Consider the following 21,186-nt stretch of genomic DNA (forward strand, 5'->3'; position numbering starts at 1 on the left):
GTTATTTGGTGCACAGATGGTGCAGAGCTGAACAACACCACCTGCTGATGTGCAGGGGTACTTCTCAAAAACATCTGGATCCAGTCTGATGCCTTGGTAATTTTCTAAGTAAGGCATCTGTAGCTAGTAGAATCTCTACCTGGTAAGGCGTTACGGAAGGTAACTAACTTTTGCATTATGCACAAACTAGATAGGGCACCAGATTGAGGGAGGAAGAGTAAAGAATTTCAAAGGAGGAAGACATGGACAAGGCCTGACACGTTATTGTGGCCAAGAGTGAGGACTTGAAAAAAAGATCTAAACACAATAATCTCCTCATACTGGCGATACTGAAATCAACTAACATAGACAAAATAGAGAACTATATTGAAATGATGCTTCTGTTGGTCTTCGGTTCAGAGGCCTTCTCACAGCTTCTGGTGGTGGAGGGGGTGCATAGAGCCCTGTCTGCTCAGCCTCTTCCTGGAGCTCCCGCCATAATTACATGCCTGCTCAGTTTCATGGATTGAGACATGGCCCTTTGACTGACGACAGAAATGGAATAAAATCTCCCTCTACCCGTATGTTATACTAGCATTCCAGGAAGCTAGAAGGAAATCCTCCCTGTGAAGAAAGAATTACTTAAATCAAACATCCAGTATGCCATGTTGCATACTGCTTGACTAAACAATGTAGCAGATGATAGGCAACACATTTTGAGTTCGCCTTGAAAAGCTTCAGAATTCATGAAGAATCTGGCTAGTGGAAGCCCATGCAGCAATAACTCACGGAAGCAGGATTGCTTGCAGGTTGTCCTCAGGGACTTGGACTGAAACCTATTTACAGCACTTCAGTTCTCTGTAATCGGATGGCGTAACTGACACATCATATGTACTCTCAGGCAGTCAGGGTGTCTATGAATGTGCCTGAATCTGTTCTTGAGTTACTGAGATATACATTCCTGGACACACCATGAATACAGTATGCAAATCACTGCCCCTCTGACCTCCCTGCACTCCAAGTGAGGGGTGACTGCTGGTTTTCAGGGGTAACACTCCCTTAAGTGTATGTATTAAACCTAAGTTGGGGTAGTTCCTAGGTGTAATGGTTGCTGTGCTTTGGGTTTTCTTTAGAAATGTCCTGGCTGGAATGGGCTGTCAGAGTGGGTGGGGAAAGTTGGGGTTACATAGTTGGTTTATTTGTTTGAGGCAAGATAACTAACTGCACTACTGACTGGGGAGGTGCTTACTTACATCTGACTATACCCGCACACATTGGTGCATGATGTAATTATTCATACCTTACTATGTGGAGCACATATACAAGTAGCACTTTGAGTTGCTTGACGTGGAATGAACTGAGTCTTAAAAATCCCCGGAAGATACGTCAGGTGCTGGGCTACCTGGACAGCGATCAAATCAGTGTGGCCCTGCTTCAGGAAACACATCTTACCACCAGAACTCTGGTGGGGCTTGCAGCTAGATGGACGGGGCATTGTGTATCCTCATCTTATTCCCCTTATGTTATGGAAGAAAAGCACACCACTACAGACACTAGGTACATACATTAATAAGCATGGCTGCTTTGCGCTGCTCTGGGGTAGACACAGTGGGGTGACAATCACTATTGACAAATGTTATGGGCCTGAACACAGATGACCTAATGATCTATGCGACCTTATTGGGCATGATACTGAGCACAGAACCACAGTGCCTAGTATGGGGAGGAGATTGTAACTGCATTCTGTGAGAAGACCTCGATAGATCCTCGTTCACAACAGAGGGGAGGATTGCAGCTGTGACCCAATTATGCACCATTTTGGCATAGCATAAACTACTAGATGTGTGGCAGCACAGATAACCAATGAGAAAATAAGGCCCTTTTCACTTTAGCGGTACATGATATGTGGCCTTGTACAGATTACTGGCTGATAACACAAGATGTAGGGCGCTGGGTAATCAAGGTTAAACACATGGCAAATACACTTTCAGACTACTCCCCAGTGCTGCTGCTGTGACCAGCGATGTCTGTGTTGACACTGCTGACTAGGTTTTGGAGACTGGATCTAGAGAACTGGCCAGACAAGGTATTCTCTCTGGAGCTGCAAACTGAAATATTTGAGTACTTACAGGTTATTGAAGTAAAAAAAACCGTTGCGCTCCCTCATCTATTGCAGTGAGCAGCTGGAGATATATGCTGAATTGATAATCCTGGCTGAAACCTTGAAACGTACTCTCCTAACAAACTCAGATGGACTAGCACCTACAGAAATGATGTGGGGCATGAAGCATGAAGTTATACCTTAACTTACTCATCACTGTACTGAGAAGTATCTTCTGCTCATCCGCCCCACTTCCTCCCTACAACATGGACCCCACTTGGGTTATTAACTCGGGTCGCACAGCCCTTCCAGTTGGTTGTCATTGACTTTAGTACTTCATGTGACTGAGGATTGAAGGATATTAATATCAATATGAAAATGATGGATGTAATATCTGTTAAGACTATGCCACTCTATCCAACACCCTCTGCAACTTACCTGACAGAGTTCTTCTTTAGTTGTAGTGCTAATGCTGACAATCCTCACTCTTATCAGTGCCTGCCTCTACATTTCGCTTTGACGCAGGTGAAGTCTACACTCTGCAATATGTGCATGAATAATGTGGCTTGAGATGAGGACATGGGCTAGGAGTAAGGGGAAAAGGGGAAAGTGATGCTGTATTAAGCAGAAGCCTCGCTGACCAGAACTTCATTCAGTAACCATCAGGCTGCCCTGAGGGGAGATGTGCTTCGCTAGCAGATCACCCTAACTCCAGGTTGCGTAATTGCAGAGTGGAGAACAGTCTGCTTGTTTTGATGAAAGCATCTATACTAGTGTCGATAATACACCTGAGTGAAAAGAATTTAAGAAGAGGCCCAACATTTCAATTGCATTGCTGTTTCCCGGATTTTGTTTTCTTTTTCCTCAGTGGCTGTCTGTATCCTGTTACATATTTGCTCCTGTTTTTGCCAACCTTATGGATTGTTCTCTTTTGGTAGACCTGCTCTGTTGTATTGTTTCCTTGTGGGAATTGCTAGCGTCCGTCTAGCATAATTTATAGAACTCAATTTAATATTTTAGCGAGCAAATTTTCCCCACAATTATCTTCAGTTAGGCCCTGAGTGTTGCCACCTTCATTTGACATATTTTGACTGCATCATTTTTACAAGGTGACTCAGCTTTTCAAGGTCCTCACATTTTGGCAGAAAGCAAGTGTCTCAAGCCTACTAACCTATCACCCCAGCTAGAGCTAAATGTGGAGGTTGAGCGATTTCTGTCTGTGACAGAAATCAGGGTGTTTAAGGACATACCAGATCCAATAAAAACAGAATCGTCATAGTTTAAAAGAGTTGTACTGCATCTTGCCATGAAAGTTTTAGACCACAAAATGAAACTTAAGCGCAACTAAAGTAAAATGCAAGTGATACATCTCAAGATGAATGTAATTCTAGCCTTTACAAGGGCCCTTCAGTAGTTTGCAATAGACAATATAACCTGCAAACGTTTGGTCCACAGGAGCTCTATTAAGGGTATAACTATAGTGCAATTTGGAAAAATTGTGGACATTTTTTGGATATTCCGGATTCATATCCCTCCTCACTCAATCAGTGCTCTGCTCATAATTCTATATTAATGTGCCTTAATATTAATGCTACCAGATTAGAGATAGAGGCGGCCTTTGAGGGGGTGTTGTAGGCTATTCTCCCTAGGCTTGTTTGTCATTGCTACTATATCACCAATGTTTCGCTTATTCAGAGGGACTTGTCAACAGTGCCCCTTTTCACTACTACCATTTGTTTTACCTCTGGAGCACCTTTCTATTGCACTTAGAGAAGACCTGGAGTTAAGAGTTAAACGCGCAGCTTCTAATCACACAGTGATCATAAAAGTTAAAACATATTCGGCCAGATTCATCAATGAGTAGTTTTGCGAGTCTGAAATAGCGATAAATAAGGAATCGCTATTCCAGACTCGCAAAACGGGATTCATGTATGATTCGCAATATTTTTTGTGAGTCCTACTGATTCCTTATTTGCGATTAGCTGAGATTGCGATTTGAAGGGTGCAGGGGTGTCCAAAGGACACCCTGTAACACCCCAGAAATGTTAAATTACACAGATGTTACACACACACATGTCCAAAGGACATGTGTGTGTGTAACACGCAACTTAAAAAAATGCTTTTAAAAGCATTTTTCTAAGTTTTCGCTATTTACCACGAGGTTTGACCTCGCGGTAAATAGCGGGCCAAAATTGCGAATTCACAATTTTTAAATGTTTCAAGAATAGCATTTAAGGAATCTCTAATAGAGATTCCTTAAATGCTATTCCTCGCAAATTTGCGAGTTCTTAAATAATGACTTTTGCATTTGGGATGATGAATCCCAAATGCAAAAATTGCACTTGCAAAGGGCCAGATTCTCAGAATCTGGCCCTTTGCAAGCGTAATTATGCTTGATGAATCAGGCTGATTGTCCCACACACAATGTGAGAAAACTTTTGTGGTGTGGGGGTAATTTTTTTCTTTTTTAAAAAAAAAACTCTCAAGGAGTTTGTTTTTGAAAAAAGTAAAACTGTAAACGTTTAATAGACGGCTATCCTGTTTGACAGAGGCATTCGTCAAACTATTTTAACATTAATAGGACCCTCTGTGATGGTGATTACTCCCAATGTTAAGAGATGTCGGTGGGGCTGACATACATCTCTAGATGCGGGGGATGGGATGACTGTCAGAGCTCCAAAGTGATTTATTTCTTCGCCCTGATTAACATTCAACTGTCCTCCAAACTCTAAATCAGGCCCTAATTTTCAATATTCACAGTCTAGATCTAGCCTATCAAAAAATTCCACCCATACCACAGAAACCCTAATATCTTCCCAAAGGGTTTACCATAATGTCCTTTTAAAATATCTAAAGCCCCAGCATTGCTCTAGATTGAATACTTAAAATGTCATTATCTGTTATGATCTGAAAATTATTTTTGATGATAGAAAAGCAGATTCAAATCCAATTAGATTTTACACTCTTGCGCACAATAAATAACCATAGTGACTCCTAAGTAACCAGGAATCCTTAATTTTAATAAATATTATTTTAGACAACCTCTAAGTATCTGACTATAAAAACTGGAAGTTAGCATTATTTGGTCAATGGACATAAACTAGGATAACATTTTCAGTCTGTTTTCTAATGACGTTCTACTAAATAATAGTGGTTAAATTATCCAGTATTTGGGTGTCTTTCATAGATTCACATGCCTGAATCATTCCCCGTCGTCGAGACGGGAGCCTCCGGTATATAGAAAAGTAATGTCCTAAGACATACATAAAGAGATTAGGTCTAAGGGGCTCTCCTTAGTAACCTATCTAGGTCCTTATGCAGGAAGGACCAAACAGAGTAGGCTCCAGGGTCCCACCTTGGTAGCCTATCTGAGTCCTTTTGTAAAAAAGGACCAAAGTAAAAGAAACAACCAATCAGCAACTACCTCCCTCTAGAACCTTCCTGTGAGGAGCCTCAGTCTCTCAGATTTTCTACCGCACGTTGTGCTAGGGAGTCTCCACCTGAGTTCTCCTCAGGAATCTTGGATTTTCTTCAAATTTCACAGTTTTTTCGACTTTCTTACTATGGCTGATGTCAAGAAGAGAGCACTCTTCCGTCCCTGTGCCTCCTGTGGTAAACTGAGGCTCCACGTGGACGACGAACATGAGGAATGCCTATATTGCCTCTATCCTCACCACAAGTCTATTGACTGCAGGATTTGCCGTAAGTTCTCCGTCAAGACCCAGAAAGACCGGGAAGGGAGACTTCTAATTTGGCTGAACAGGCTTAAGGACAAACCGGAAGGCGACCTCATTTCCGAAGGTGAGAGCATGTCTGTCGCCTCACAGTTTTCCCTGAAGAGGCCTAGGGCTTCCTCGCCTGGCCACTCAGCAACCCCTCCTAAGAAGTCCAAAAGGTCTTCAGAGGGCAAGCCTGCCGTATCTAGCAAGGACCTTCCTGTTCCCAGGAAGCAACCACTGCTTACGGTGACGACGGCGCAATCGGCGACCACCTCATCGCTTAAGACCGTCTCTACATCGACAACGACGGTATCGACAACGATGGCATCGTCGGCGTCCTCCTCATCGACGACTCTAACACACTCGTCGTCAGCAGGAAGACCGCTTTCATCCTCCGCACCGTCGACGACAAGACCGTCGACGAGGACATCAACGACGACACCGTCGACGAGGACGTCGACGACGGCATCGTCGACGAGGACGTCGACGACGGCACCGTCGACGAGGACGTCGACGACGGCACCGTCGACGAAGCCGCCGACGAAGGGCACTCCGTCGACGAAGGGCGCTCCGTCGGCGACGGCGCCGACGACGAAGCAGTCGACAGCGGAAAAGCTAACTAAGGCACCGTCGATGAGAGCGTCGTCGACGGACACACCATCGACGAAGACCATATCGACGGCTGCTGGTACCTGGAGGGAATCAGAGCTCCTGTCACATGCGATGGACGCTCAGACATCCCATGTCTCCCTCAGAATCACCAAAATGCCGATTACTCCGGAGATGACTTCGCCTAGTAAGGTCCAACAGCTGACGCCATCCTGCCTCTTACAGGACCAGGAACCGGAGGAAGAGATGTTTACCCAGGCCACTAGCCCCTCAGACTTGGTCGTCAAGTGCCAGAGTACGGACGAAGAGCAGGAGGCTGAAGAATCGGTTCCTCCAGTTGTGTCTACCCAAGTTCACACCCAGGTGACCCCAATGATGTGTTTGCCAGCCTCTTTGGTTTCAGACTTGCGCTTTCTCGTTCAGGACTACAAAGAGCGGTTTCCGCAGAAAGCCACCCCTGCTGTTCCGCCAACCCCGCAGCCAGCTGTGACCGTTCCTGCGCAGGTGCCAAGGCTTAAACCCCCTCCACTGGTTCTTCCTAGGACACAGGACCCTGCTCAAGACCCCGTCTCGTCCGAGGAAGAGGAAAGGGAACACGAGGAAGGGGAGGTCCGAGATGATGATACGGACGTGGATGCGGACCAAGACTATGTCACCCACTCCCCAGCCTCTCCAGAGCCGCAATCCTCTGAGTCTCCACCTGCAGATATTGGAGGTTTCCATAACCTCATGGAAAGGGCAGCCAAAAGGTTCCATATGTCCATGGAATCTCAGGAAACTGAATGTTTCCTCTACGACTTTAAAGAACCAACTAAGAAAACTACTAGATCGATCCCGATCATTGATTATCTGCTTAAACAGGGCAAGCAGCTCATGCAGTCTCCAGCCTCCCTGCAGGTAATCGTACCCAGGCTGGATAAAAAATACAGAGCTACGTCATCAGCTCCGGCATGCCTTACGGGTCACCCCAAGGCGGACTCTGTGGTCACCCAGGCGGCGCAGAAGAACTCGCGTAACCCTGCATCACCTTTATCAACACCACCAGATAAAGAAGGCAGGAAGTTGGATGCAGTTGGGAAACGTTTTTCCACTACCTCTGCGACAACGGTGAAGATTGCCAATTCCATCGCCCTTCTCGGGCGTTACAACCGCCAACTCTGGGCGGATATCGCGCCCTACATTGCCGACCTGCCGGAAGACCTTAAAGCGGAGGCACACTCGCTCCTCCTCGAGGGACAAACATCGGCTTCAGAACTAATCGACTGCGCCATTGACGTGGCCATGACTGGATTCAGGCAGCTGGCAGGCGCCGCTGTCCTAAGACGCCAAGGCTGGCTTAAGGCCACCTCTTTCAGACAGGAGGTCCAGACCAAAATTTTAGATATGCCTTATGATGGTGATCATCTGTTCGGCGAGAAGATTGACGAAGCCCTCACTACAATTAAGAAGGACACCGACACAGCCAGAGCCCTAGGCACTCTGCAATCTCGCACTCAGTCCTTTCGTACCAACAGGGGGAGGGGGCAATCCTCCTATAGAGGCTCTTATCAAAACAAGTCCTCTTATTCATACTCACAGGGTAAGACGCAATTCCAACAGCGCCAAAACCAGTCGGGACGTCAGTCCTCCTTCAACAAATCGTCCTACAGAGGAAAAGGGCAGAAGAGACCAGCAGGCAATCGCCAATGACTCTACCAATTGGCCAGCCCCTCCACCATCGCTACCTTTGCGACTTGGAGGAAAACTTTCCTTTTACCTTCAAAATTGGCGGCAAATAACGACGGACAGGTGGGTTCTACAACTCCTTCAATTCGGCCACTCTCTGGAATTCCTCTCAAACCCTCCACGGACACCACCTGTCAAGCGTCCTCACAGACACCTACGGCTGCTTCTACAAGAACTAGCTTCCATGCTCCAGAAGGGAGCAATAGAAAAAGTTCCACACGCCCAGAAGGGGGAGGGCTTCTATTCCCACTTCTTCCTCATCCACAAGAAGGGGAAGAAATGGCGACCGATTCTCGACTTGAGAGCTCTCAATGTGTTTTTAAAGAAGCAGTCGTTCCGGATGGTCACGCTACAAGAGATCCTGGGACTCCTGGAAAAAGGCGACTACATGACATCACTCGACCTACAGGACGCCTATTACCACATCCCTATCCTCAAGGGACACAGGAAGTTCCTAAGGTTTGCAGTCGCAGGGGTACACTACCAATTCCGCGTCCTCCCCTTCGGCCTCAAATCTGCTCCAAGGATCTTTACGAAATGCCTTTCCCCTGTAGCAGCCTATCTCCGCCAGCAGGGTCACCAGGTCTTCCCTTACTTGGACGACTGGCTGGTAAAGGCTCCGTCGAGAGCAGCCGCATCTTCCAGCGCCTGTCTGCATCTTTTCCGCCGCCTCGGCTTGACCCTCAACAAGGAAAAGTCATCCCTAACACCAACCCGAGTCATCACTTTTCTAGGAGCGACCCTGGACACAGAATGCACGAAGGCCTTTCCATCACAGGAGAGAAAGTCGAAACTCCTCTCCTTGGCCAGGTCAGTGGCATCCAAAAAGACTCTGACCGTCCGCCTCTTCAAGTCGCTCCTCGGCATGATGTCGTCATGTATCCTACTCATCCCGCACTGCCGCCTAAAAATGCGCCCCCTGCAGGAAGAACTGTCAAAACAGTGGACACAGGCGGCGGGGTCCTTCGAGGATCGCCTACGAGTCACCCAACCTATGATCAACAGTCTACAATGGTGGAGATCAGACAAACACCTGTCGCAAGGACTGCCGTTCCTGCCTCCGGCGCAACCGCATATTATCACCACGGACGCATCCTTGGAGGGCTGGGGTGCAGTCCTGCAAGAACTACAGACCAACGGAAAATGGACGCCACAGGAATCCAAGCTCCCCATCAACATTCTGGAGCTACGGGCAGTCTTCCTGGCGCTACAGTCGTTCCTCCCGCGCATCAGAAACTCCCCAGTGCTAGTCAGGACGGACAACACCACGACTATGCACTACCTGAACAAACAGGGAGGGACGCGCTTGCTCTCTCTCTCTCGAGAATCTCAGAGAGTTTGGAACTGGCTTCTACAACATGGCATCACCCTCAAAGTCGAATACGTTCCGGGCAAAGACAACGTCCTGGCGGACGCCCTCAGCAGAGAACAGTCCCTGTCCCACGAATGGGAGTTGGACGAGAGTGCATTGAACTACATCTTCAGAAAGTGGGGGACACCTCAAATAGACCTCTTCACCACCAGGGAGAACGCCAGATGCCCAAGCTTCGCAAGCAGGCTTCCCCAACCAGGAACACTAGGGAATGCATTTTCCATAGCTTGGCAGAACGTGTTTGCTTACGCCTTTCCGCCATTCCCACTGATACCCAGGGTGATCAGGAAAATGAAATCGGAGCCCTGCACCCTGATCCTCATCGCCCCATCCTGGCCGAGACAGCACTGGTACACGGAGCTCCATCGTCTATCGGTCCATCCGCCTCTTCGCCTACACAGCCACCCGGACCTTCTCACGATGTCTCACGGGCAGGTTCTCCACCCGAACCTGGGCCCTCTGAAATTGTCAGCCTGGCTCCTGACTACCGCGAGTTCAGTCATCTAAACATACCACAAGAGTGCAAAGACGTCCTGTCCAACGCTAGAGCTGACAGCACAAAAAAGACTTATACTCTCAAGTGGAAACGCTTCTGCGTCTGGTGTGAGAAGGAAGGTCTACATCCCTTCCAGGTCACTCCACAACAACTCCTGCCATATCTCCTACATCTGGCGCACTCAGGCCTTGCCCATGCGTCCATCAAGGTCCACTTGGCAGCAATTTCTAGGTTCACTCGGACTTCTAGGGGCCCCTCCCTGTGGGCGGACAGGCTCATCAAACAATTCCTAAAGGGCCTTTTTAGGTCCTTCCCTAGACCAAAACCTGTCCCTCCAACGTGGCAACTCAACGTAGTTCTTCACCAGTTGATGAGGCATCCCTTTGAGCCTATCCACAAATCGGATATCAAATTACTGTCGTGGAAGACAGCCCTCCTACTGGCTCTGACATCGGCCAGAAGAGTGGGCGAATTGCAAGCCCTATCCATCCAGGACCCATTCTTACAATTCAAAGAAGACAGAGTCATCCTGCGTACTAACCCACGATTCATACCCAAAGTCCCTTCGGACTTCCATTTAAATGAGCCTGTGGTTCTTAAATCATTCTTTCCGAACCCATCTACTCCGGCTGAGAGATCACTGCACTCTTTAGACCTTCAGAGATGCCTAAAGTTCTATCTTGATAGAACAAGACAATTCAGGAAGTCATCCCAACTCTTCGTCGCATTCAGCAGACCTAGGAAGGGCATGCCTCTATCAAAGCAAAGTATATCAAGATGGATCTCTTCAGCTATAACTCTCTGCCACGAACAGGCAGGACGACCTCTGGACTCACGGGCCAAAGCCCACTCCACCAGGGCCATGTCCACGTCTGCGGCACTGTTTGCTGGAGTGCCCCTCCTGGACATCTGTCGAGCGGCGACCTGGAAGTCCCCGCATACCTTTACCAGACACTACTGCTTGGATGCTGAGCTGACGAAAGACGCAGCAGTGGGCAGAGCAGTGCTTCGCCATCTATTCCAGTGAGGTGAGCCCTCCTACTTCCCGCCATCCTTGACTGGTATGCACATTTCTTTATTACTAGATTCTGCATGACATTGTATGCTGTTTCTTATACAGTCACAAATGTTCCTTATTTGCAGGTGTATATGTTCTGTATCAACACAGGATGTGCATATTGTATTGCTTGCTACTCTGATTCAGGCATGTGAATCTATGAAAGACACCCAAATACTGGATAAGAAATGCGTTACTTACCTGTAACTGCAGTTATCCAGTATTAGTGTCTTTCATAGATTCACATGCACCCTCCCGCCTCCCCTGGCAGGACTCACCTCTCTCTAACAGGTTTACACCTACCAACTTGGTGCGTACGAAAATCTGAGAGACTGAGGCTCCTCACAGGAAGGTTCTAGAGGGAGGTAGTTGCTGATTGGTTGTTTCTTTTACTTTGGTCCTTTTTTACAAAAGGACTCAGATAGGCTACCAAGGTGGGACCCTGGAGCCTACTCTGTTTGGTCCTTCCTGCATAAGGACCTAGATAGGTTACTAAGGAGAGCCCCTTAGACCTAATCTCTTTATGTATGTCTTAGGACATTACTTTTCTATATACCGGAGGCTCCCGTCTCGACGACGGGGAATGATTCAGGCATGTGAATCTATGAAAGACACTAATACTGGATAACTGCAGTTACAGGTAAGTAACGCATTTCTTCCCTTGCCACTAGAATCCAAAGGCTTTACTGAATATCTTTAATTAGTGCAATTCTGGCTGAGGGCAAACGTTTCCATTCCTAGTGGTTTTTATGTATTTGGAATGCAGGGTTATTCCATATAGACATATTTTCATACAGATAAAATGTCTCTTAACTACCAAATAAAAATCGTCTAATCAAGAAAAATATTTTTGTTATGAGCGTTTTGTTTATATTTTGCAGAGAAGAAGTGCTGCAGTCGGACGATAAAGAAGTCATGTCAGAAGGTTCATCTGTGTCTGAGGGAGAAAACGGACGCCTTCCAACACCAAAGTTGAAATCACTTGGTGGAGCCCAAAGGACTCACCATGATCTCACAACACCAGTTGTTGGTAAAAAAACTAAAACTTTTTATACATTTGGACACAATTGTAATTTTTTCTCTCCGAGTATCAGGAGATCTTTGTTTAAGTGTTTGAGCTTAAGCATATGTATGCTATATTGGATTCCTTTACTGAATTCGTTTTTAACAATTTTAGGAGGTGCTGTTTTAGTGTCTCCACCCAAGTTGAAATCGCCGTTGCCTGATCGCCGTTCGAAAACTTCTCCAGAAAGACGCTATTCTCCACATAAACGTAGCTCAAGGGAACCTTCCAAAAGAAAGCATAGCAAGGTAAAGGACTTGTTTGACATTGTGTTGGGTGTTGCATTGCCAGTCTACCAATGTATGTTTCAATTTGTTCAAAGATAGACGCATCAGTAAATCTTTTGTTAATTAGAATCTACTATATGTCATTTTCTTTAGCACCTTTCCTTTTGTTTTCAAGTCTGCATACAAATTTGGGTACTGTCAGAATTCCTTAGCATAACCAACAAGTGAGATGAACTTTCCAAAGTTCTCTGTATCCGCAGCCAGCCATACACAATGGGAATATGTTGGTTAGCAGTAGGGCAGAGGAAAGGGAAATGGGATAAGAGAAAAACAGTCACTGGTTCATTACTCTGACGCATCACTCTTCTGGTGCTGGCATCTATTGGGTGTCTAAAGATAAGATTGATATTCTTAATACCTTATGGATGTAGAGAATCAACACTTGCTATACCAAATGATATACATCCAGAATATCACTATGTCTCAAGCTCTCGGAGATACATTTGGAACAGTGACATTCCTGGAACTGAAACATAAATAATATATGTAATTGATAATAATTGGGTTTTGACATAATGTCGATCCCTTCTCTGGTAAAGGATTATCTTATTTGTTGGTTGTACACACTCTCTGGTTCTGATATACATTATTAAACTGTTATATATAAATTAATCACTTTCACTAGCTCATTAAATGATGTGACAATTTCAGGAAATATCTGCCCTTTGACCGGGTTTGAAGGGTGTGCAACTGAATTGGACAGGCTACATTCTGTATCATTGGGCAAATACATATGTAAATTCAGAGTTCCTAGTTCCTTGCAACAGGGAATTATTCTAATGTGTATGAATGACTTCATTGAATATGACCACTATGTAGAACTAGGAGTTTAAATAAAGTAACTATTTGTTGTTGTGAAGAAGGTTATGGTGGTACCATATTGCATTCGATTTCCTTTTTATTTCATCTTTGATGGAGATAGACAAGGAACAGTGTACCTGCCTGAGAACTGAAAGTAAGAGAGGGTTGGGAAGAAACCATAATACTGCATGGGAGTGACCTTCGACCCTGTCACCAGGCAGGTTGCTCCCCTCACCTCCACGCAGCCCCCTGTGTGACTTGTGCACCGCTGCTACTGCCGCCCGTTGATTGGTATCTCGCCTGCATTTTGATTTGATTGCTGTGCTGTACTTCCGTATTTCCTCGTATTATATTGCCTTGCCTGTATCTCTTTGCCCCCTCCGTTGGCCTTGTGTCCGTTTCCCCCCTTGTACCCCCTTTCTTTTTGTCCCTTGTCCCTCTGCCTTCTGCGACCCCGCCGATTTCCCGCCGCTGAGTCCCCTGCAGCCCGCCCCCTGCAAACCCATTCGCCACCCCGCTCCCCATCCCAGCTGCTCCTCCCTCCCACATCCCCTCATATGGAGTCCACACCTGGACCGCACCCAGCGCCAGGACCCCTGGCCCCCGCACACACCACGACGCCCGCTTCCGCTACGACTCCAGCACTCTCCACGCACTGAACGCCTGATGATCCCGCACCTGCTGCCAGGCCTCCCTGAAACGCACCCAAGGACCCTTCTCCTGCTGGAACTGCAGCTTCACCGCCAACCCGCCCTACAAAGAACCCAACTTCCTCAGATGTATTCTGCTCAACACCTGCTCCGCCTGCAAACACGCCGTAGAACTCTGGGACCTACTCGACACCAAAGCCCCAGAGGTCGCCTTCCTGACAGAGACCTGGCTGACACCCTCCTCGGCACATGACATCGCCATAGCCATCCGGAAGGCTGCAAGATCACCCGAAAGGATTGCACCAACGGAATAGGAGGAGGTATTGCTATCATCCATAGAAAGACTCTCAAAATCTCGACGCATGCCGACAACACCCTCAGCACCGCCGAACACCTGCACTTCCAGATCCACACCGACCCCAACACCACCCTCAGAGGTACCCTCATCTACAGACCCCCCGCACCCCAACCGCAGTTCAGCGACTCCATTACTGACTTCATCAGCACACACGCCCTCGCCTCCATGGACTACATCCTCCTCCGGGACCTGAAATTCGACCTCGAGAACAACAACAACGTCAACTCCTCCACTCTGATCGAGAACCTCGGCAACTCGTCACAACACCCACTCACTCCGTCGGCCTCATGCTTGACCCCATCTTCTCAGCAATCACCCACGTCTTTTTCGACCGCACCACCGAACTCCCCTGGACCGACCCCTGATGCATCCATTTCACCTTCCAGAAACCCACCACACACTACCGCACCCAGCAGATGCCTCGTCGTAGCTGGGGCAAGATCACTGAGGACCAGCTAACCGCCGCCCTCGCCCAGAACCCACCCGCAGACCCGTCCGACGCCGCAGCCTCAGACAATGGATCAACAAATGCGCCCACACCTTCGGCCCGCTCAAGAAGCCCCCAACGCCCACACCTGCAAGAGAGCCAGATGGTTCACCGAAGACCTCCAGGCCTCCAAGCGAACCTTCCAAAAACTAGAAAAAAGCTGGACCCACGAAAGAACACAGGAAGCTACACAGCCAACAGGAACGCCACCCGCTGTCACCACCAACTCATTAGATCCACCAAAAGGACCGCCTTCAGAGACCACATAGACAACAAAGCACACAACAGCAAAGAGCTCTTCAGCATCGTGAAGGAACTCTCCAACACCAACGACATCCCACCGTCACAAGACCTGTGCAACGCTCTAGCCCCCTTCTTCCATCGGAAGATGGCAGACATCCACGACAGCTTCAACGCCATCACCACCCCGGAAACCACCGACACCCCCGATACCAGCACTACCACCGGCACCTACCGCCTGCTCGCCTGGACCAACATCAACGACGACGACACCATCAAGATCATGAACTCTGTCCACTCCGGATCCCCGTAAGACCCCTACCCAAACCACATCTTCAACAAAACCAGCAGCACCATCGCACCCCACCTCCAGAAAACCATCAACATCTCCTTCAAGACAGCGACCTTCCCAGAGAGCTGGAAGCACGCAGAGCTCAACGCCTTACTAAAGAACCCCAAGGCGGGGGCCCAAGGATCTCAAGAACTTCCGACCCATCTCCCTACTCCCGTTCCCAGCAAAGGTCATAGAAAAGGCCGTCAACAAACAACTGACCAGCTTCCTCGAAGAGAACAACATCCTGGACGCATCCCAGTCCGGGTTCCGCAGCAACCACAGCACCGAAACAGCCCTTACCCCCTGCCACCGACGACATCAGAATCCTGCTCGACAACGGAGAAACTGCAGCCCTCATCCTCCATGACCTATCAGCCGCTTTCGACACAGTCTGCCACCGCACACTAAGAGCACGCCTCCACGACGCCAGAATCCAAGAGAAGTCGGTGGACTGGACCACTTCCTTCCTCTCCTAGAGATCCCAGAGCGTCCCCTCCCCCCCCCCTTCCACTCCGAAGCCACCAAAATCATCTGCGGCGTACCCCAAGGCTCCTCCCTCAGACCAACGTTGTTCAATGTCTACATGGCACCACGTCGCCCAAAAGCACGACCTTAACAGCATCTCCTATCCCAACGACACCCAGCTGATCCTCTCGCTCACCAAGGACCCCCACACCGCCAAAACCAACCTGCACGAAGGAATGAAGGCCGTCGCCGACTGGATGAGGAACAGCCGACTGAAGCTGAACTTGGACAAGACGGAGGTCCTCATCCTCGGTTCCACCCCCTCAGCCTGGGACGACTCTTGGTGGCTAACAGCACTAGGAGCACCCCCCACACCCACCAATCAAGCAAGAAACGTAGGGGTCATCCTCAACTCCACACTCTCCATGACAAAGCAGGTCAACGCCGTCTCCTCCTCCTGCTTCAACACCCTTCGCAGGATCTTCAAGTGGATCCCCACTGAAACTAGAAGGATGGTCACCAAGGCCCTCGTCGTCAGTAGACTGGACTATGGCAACGCACTCTACGTAGGAGCCCTGGCCAAACTCCTGAAAAAACTTAAACGCATCCAGAACGCCTCCGCACACCTGATCCTCGACATCCCCCGCCGTAGCCACATCACCCCCACCTGAAAAACCTTCACTGGCTCCCCATCAACAAGAGGATAACCTTCAAGCTCCTCACCCACGCACACAAGGCACTCCACAACACCAGACCAGCGTACCTCAACAGCCGACTCAACCTCTACACCCCTGCCCGCCAGCTCAGCTCCACAGACCATGTCCTCGCCACCAACCCTCAGCATACGAAGAGTGACCGCCGGTGGCAGATCATTCTCCTACCTCGCCGCCAAGATGTGGAACACCCTCCCCATCGGCCTACGGCAGACCAAAGACCTCCTAACCTTCAATGGACTCCTCAAAACCTGGCTGTTCGAACAGTAGCAGTGTTTCAGCCCACTAGCGCCTTAAGACCCTCACGGGTATGTAGTGCGCTTTACAAATGATATGATTGATTTATTGATTGATGGTATTGAGCCTTCCTCAGACTGGGGCTGGAACTTACCCCCATTTATGAGGATAAAACTCTTGTGGTTAGGATATAATATGAGCACTATAGTAGATATCCACAGAGGGATGTTGTGCAGGTGTTGCAAGTCGAAGGGTAAAAACTGTTTTATATATATGTGTGTTGTATGATATCTTGCACAGCTAATGAGACCATAAAACATTGTTGTTAGGACTGAAGAATATTGAGGAAATAATATAAAACTGGGGGTGGCGAAGAGGGTGCATGGAGTGGGTAGGTTTGGATGGACATATATTTGTCTGTTGGCAACAAAAGTTAAGATACTGAGTTTTGACTATGTGATGCCCATGCAGGAGGAACTTGATGAGCTTCCATTTGATTGATTTTCTATTCCAACAGTAGTGAAAGCTAGATGAATATGCATGTATAGGAGAGCAGACACAAATTTACCTGATATCAATGATTTATGTGTTTAGTTGTCAGACAGGATGACAACCAAACTTCCCTACATCAGCTCAGGGCACCAAATGCACTTTTGTTTCCTACAGTCCCTACTAAATGATAGCAACATGATTGGTGCACTGATTCCTCTGGACCACTTAGCAACATTCACCACAGCCATCCAGTCTGTTCTCTTTCCTGAGTGAATGGTGAATTCACAACCTGCCCCAAATCCGATTGCCTATTTTCCTCTCAGATTGACCCTATATAGTCTGCTTCCTTCCTTTGTACACAAAGCCAATCCTCCCACTCAGTGGAGTCCCTTCTGAGTTCATTGCTTTGCCTACTGTTACAGTGTTTATGTGGGGCCCTGGATGTTCATAATCTGTCCCTGAAATTCACCTTTTATTCCTGCACAGTTTATAGAACGATCCGGATCCGACTGCCGGCTAAGATTTTGTCAGAGTAGGAGGCCCGGTCACAGAACTTCGCTCCACACTCAGGGAGATGTATCTCCCAAGGGTCTCTGTTGCAATCATTAATGATAACATGCAATGTTCAGCATAGGTTAAACCTCATTTTGCATTAACAGTCCAAGTCATAGCCTTCTTGCACCTCAATTTATAATTCAATAATTTAGACTCAGGGGAAACAGGGAGGAATCGATAGGAAAGGGAGAAACATTGTGCTGGTACTGGAATGTCCCCTGTATAGTATACAGGCTTGTCGTCCCACCCTGAGTGCCTGACTGCATGCATATGTGGTACTGTGACTTTTATTTTTTTACTGGTGTGGCGGGCTAGAGCTCCCCCTGCTTATGTAAAGTTATGGACTACCCTGTGACCTGGAGGGGTGGACCAGGCGTGCCCTCTTTATGGGAAGGGGACTACTCTCCCTGTTTTTGATCAATATTGTGACCAGACCGTTTTATCTGTGTCACTTGGAGTGAGGCCTACTGGCCCCACTTGTGTAAAGTTCAGGTGTTATGTGTATGCCCAGAACCTTGTGCCAGCATCCTGTGAGTATGTGTGTGTTGTGCATGTAGCACTAAGTAGTAATGGGGGGAGGGGATGTGTGTGTGTGTGTGCACGCATGAATGCTGAATCTGGTAGGTTCCATTTTTGATGCCCCTAGGCTAGCATTGCGCAAGATAAGGAGTGAGGAGTGATCTCTGAGGCACTGAAAATGTATTGCCTGCACTGCTGTGGCTGGCGTGAGGCGATCCAGACACTGAAGTGAGAAGGATTGATGAAGGATCACGTTTACAAGTCCCTTAAGGCCGTTTCTAAGCAAGGTGCTGCTGATTAGTTGCCTTAAATACTCCCATATGGTAGGTGGTAGTGGTGATGGGTGGAAATGCAGTTCTGAGATAAGGATGTTTGTAGGTCAGGCCTGTCCCTTTGTGTGTCCCTCATTACTATTTCAGTTGGGCTGCTAAAAGCCAGTCACAGAAACTTCACACCTCACCATGCCTGTGTGTGGGAGATCCAGTTTGGAGACAAACCTAGTGCTCCTTGTTTTGAGAAGCATCACACTATACAAAGGCAGTGGCTGGCTGATAGCATGAGAGCCACCTCACACTAAAGTTTGAGACAGTGGATCTACATTCCAAAGTCTGGAAAAGGTGTATGTAAGTGGAACCCAAAACCCTCCCCATGTTGTTCCAGTTCCATGGACTGCTATAAAACCAGGGCAGATGTCTGCTTAAAGCCTGACTCCCAGAAGCAAAGGGGCATCATCTGAAGACTGTATTTTGTGCTGGAAGAGGAAAGAGTCTGCCTGCCATCCCTTGAAGCCTGCCTGCTGAGAGAGGTATAGGATCTGCCTGGCCCTGCAGAAGGAGAGTCGGTCCAGGAAGAGAGAGGCGAAGCATGTCGCTGGGAGTAAGACTTGCTAACAGTTGAACTGAGTATGCATTTGGCAGTGGGGAAACTAAGGACTGCACATGAGCATGAGTCATACCTTATGTGAATATTTAAAGGGGTAAGACCAACCAGAGAATGAATAACTAGGTGTAGCACCACAAAGGAGAATCGCATGCTGGGACACTGCCTTATATAATGAGTTGGATTGTGTAGTATTTAGTACTGCTTTGTGATTAAAAGTTTTTTCTTTTTCAAAAATATAAGCACTGGGCTGTTAATTGAGGTTATTGCATATTTTGGTTGATTGTTGAATGCTGGGCTTGGGCACGGGCACCCTGTACTGCCTCCATGAGAAGCGTGTGACACCTCAGCCCCGGTACCCTTAGATTCAGGTGCTGAAAGGGTTGTTCCTAGCCCAGTTTGCCAAGCCATAGTAGGACAGGCCCCCAGACCTTAATAGAAAACACATTGATGCTCAGTAGATCCTGTTGCCTCTCAAAACTGATCTAGAAGGATATATATATATGTTGTGCGGACGGCGTGGAGGGGTAGAGACAGGCACTTCCGGTCGGCTGGGGGGACGGGACGGTTAGCGTTCTAGTTGACTGCCTCAGCTGGGAGGGATTTAAGAACCATGCCCCCACGTTCGCGCAGCGGGCGCGCCAAAGGCGCGCCTAAGGCAAGCCCGTCTGCGCCCGTCCGCGGCCGTACGGGGACAGGGGCCAGAACCCCTGGCCAAATTGAGAGATATGTACAATATTCTATATTTTTTTTTTTAAATATATTTTTATTGCAGGAATCAGTAAATCAGTACAGTAACGACCAGCATTGTATCATAAGCAATAGTAACATAATAAAGCCCTCTGGCCCCCCTTCGTAAAGTCCGTACACAGCCAACCGGCCCACAACCCTGGGGTCGGGCGGCGAAATGCAATGGGGGTCAGCAGGATGCTGGAGCTGGTCCGGATAATGCACCGTCCGTCATCTGCTTTTCCAAACAAGCCTAAAACCCCCAAAATAAACCCCCCCTCCCATAAATGTCTACTAACTCAGAGAACCCCCCCCCCCCCCCCACCACCAGCGCCAGGGAGCTATCAACATAGGATCTGCTATTGGACCCACGGGGAAGGCAATAGGACTGTCAGTGCTAATGTTCACCGGGACTCGGGGTGAGTCGCTTCTTCACTTTCAGAGTCGCTGGGGGCACAATAATCCCTGAGGGCCTGCACCAACATTTCCCACTCCAACGCGGCCTCCTGCGCCTTCTCGTTACCCTGCCTCCAAGCCAGTTGATATCTCAGCGCGCTCTCTCCCGCCGCCCACTTCAAAAGCTCATTGTGCCATCTACTGCCTGCCGGACCAGCCCGTGCCTTCCAGTTCCTGGTCACCTCTCGTTTAGCAAGGAGGAGCCCCAGGTCGATAAATTTACTAGACATTTTATTCCTGGGGGTATGGGGGAACCAGTGCAGGAGCCCCACCGCCGCATCCAATGATAAGAGTCTCCCTGTCACCTCCTCCAGGGTCGTCGCTACCTCCTGCCAGTAGGACGTCAGCCCTGGACAGGCCCATAACATGTGTAGTAGGTCCGCCTCCTGAGCCGGGCATCTAGGGCATTCCGCCGAAGCCGTGGCAAAATAACGCCTGATTTTCACCGGGGTCAGGTACGCTCTATGGAGAACATAGTAGTGGACCAGTTGGAAACGGGCGTTACGTGTGCCCTTCCAGGCTCGTCTCACCAACTGGGACCAGGCCGTCTCCGGGATCTCCCTACCAATGTCCTCCTCCCAACGGGTCCTCAAAGTGGTGAGAGGCGCCAATCCCTCGGTAATCAACCTGCCGTAGAGGCAAGTGACCGCCTTCACCGTGCCCGCCGACATCATTACGTACTGGCACACCTGAGATAAGTGGGGTTCTTCCTGCCCGTTTTTCCAGTGTGCCTGGATCGCTCGTACAATGGCCGAGTGCAGCAGGAAGTCACCCCGGGAGATCCCGAAGCGGTCAATGAGATCCTGAAAGGACAAGAGCGCTCCGTCCTCGTACAGATCACCAACGAGCTGTAAACCGGAATC

The 21,186-nt window shown here is 48.5% G+C and overlaps 1 protein-coding gene across 4 annotated transcripts in view; it reads left to right on the forward strand.

Moving 5' to 3' along the window:
- The window catches only part of SAXO6 (stabilizer of axonemal microtubules 6), a 569,878-nt gene that overhangs the window by 388,856 nt on the left and 159,836 nt on the right, over nucleotides 1-21,186 (forward strand). For all 4 annotated transcript variants that reach the window (XM_086919018.1, XM_086919016.1, XM_086919015.1 and 1 more), the window contains 2 exons: nucleotides 11,940-12,088; nucleotides 12,236-12,369. In XM_086919018.1, the coding sequence (XP_086775144.1) occupies nucleotides 11,940-12,088; nucleotides 12,236-12,369 (283 nt within the window). The remainder of the gene's footprint in view (nucleotides 1-11,939; nucleotides 12,089-12,235; nucleotides 12,370-21,186) is intronic.

Source organism: Lissotriton vulgaris, chromosome 1_1, assembly GCF_964263255.1.
Source record: "Lissotriton vulgaris chromosome 1_1, aLisVul1.2, whole genome shotgun sequence".
Lineage (NCBI taxonomy): Eukaryota > Metazoa > Chordata > Amphibia > Caudata > Salamandridae > Lissotriton > Lissotriton vulgaris.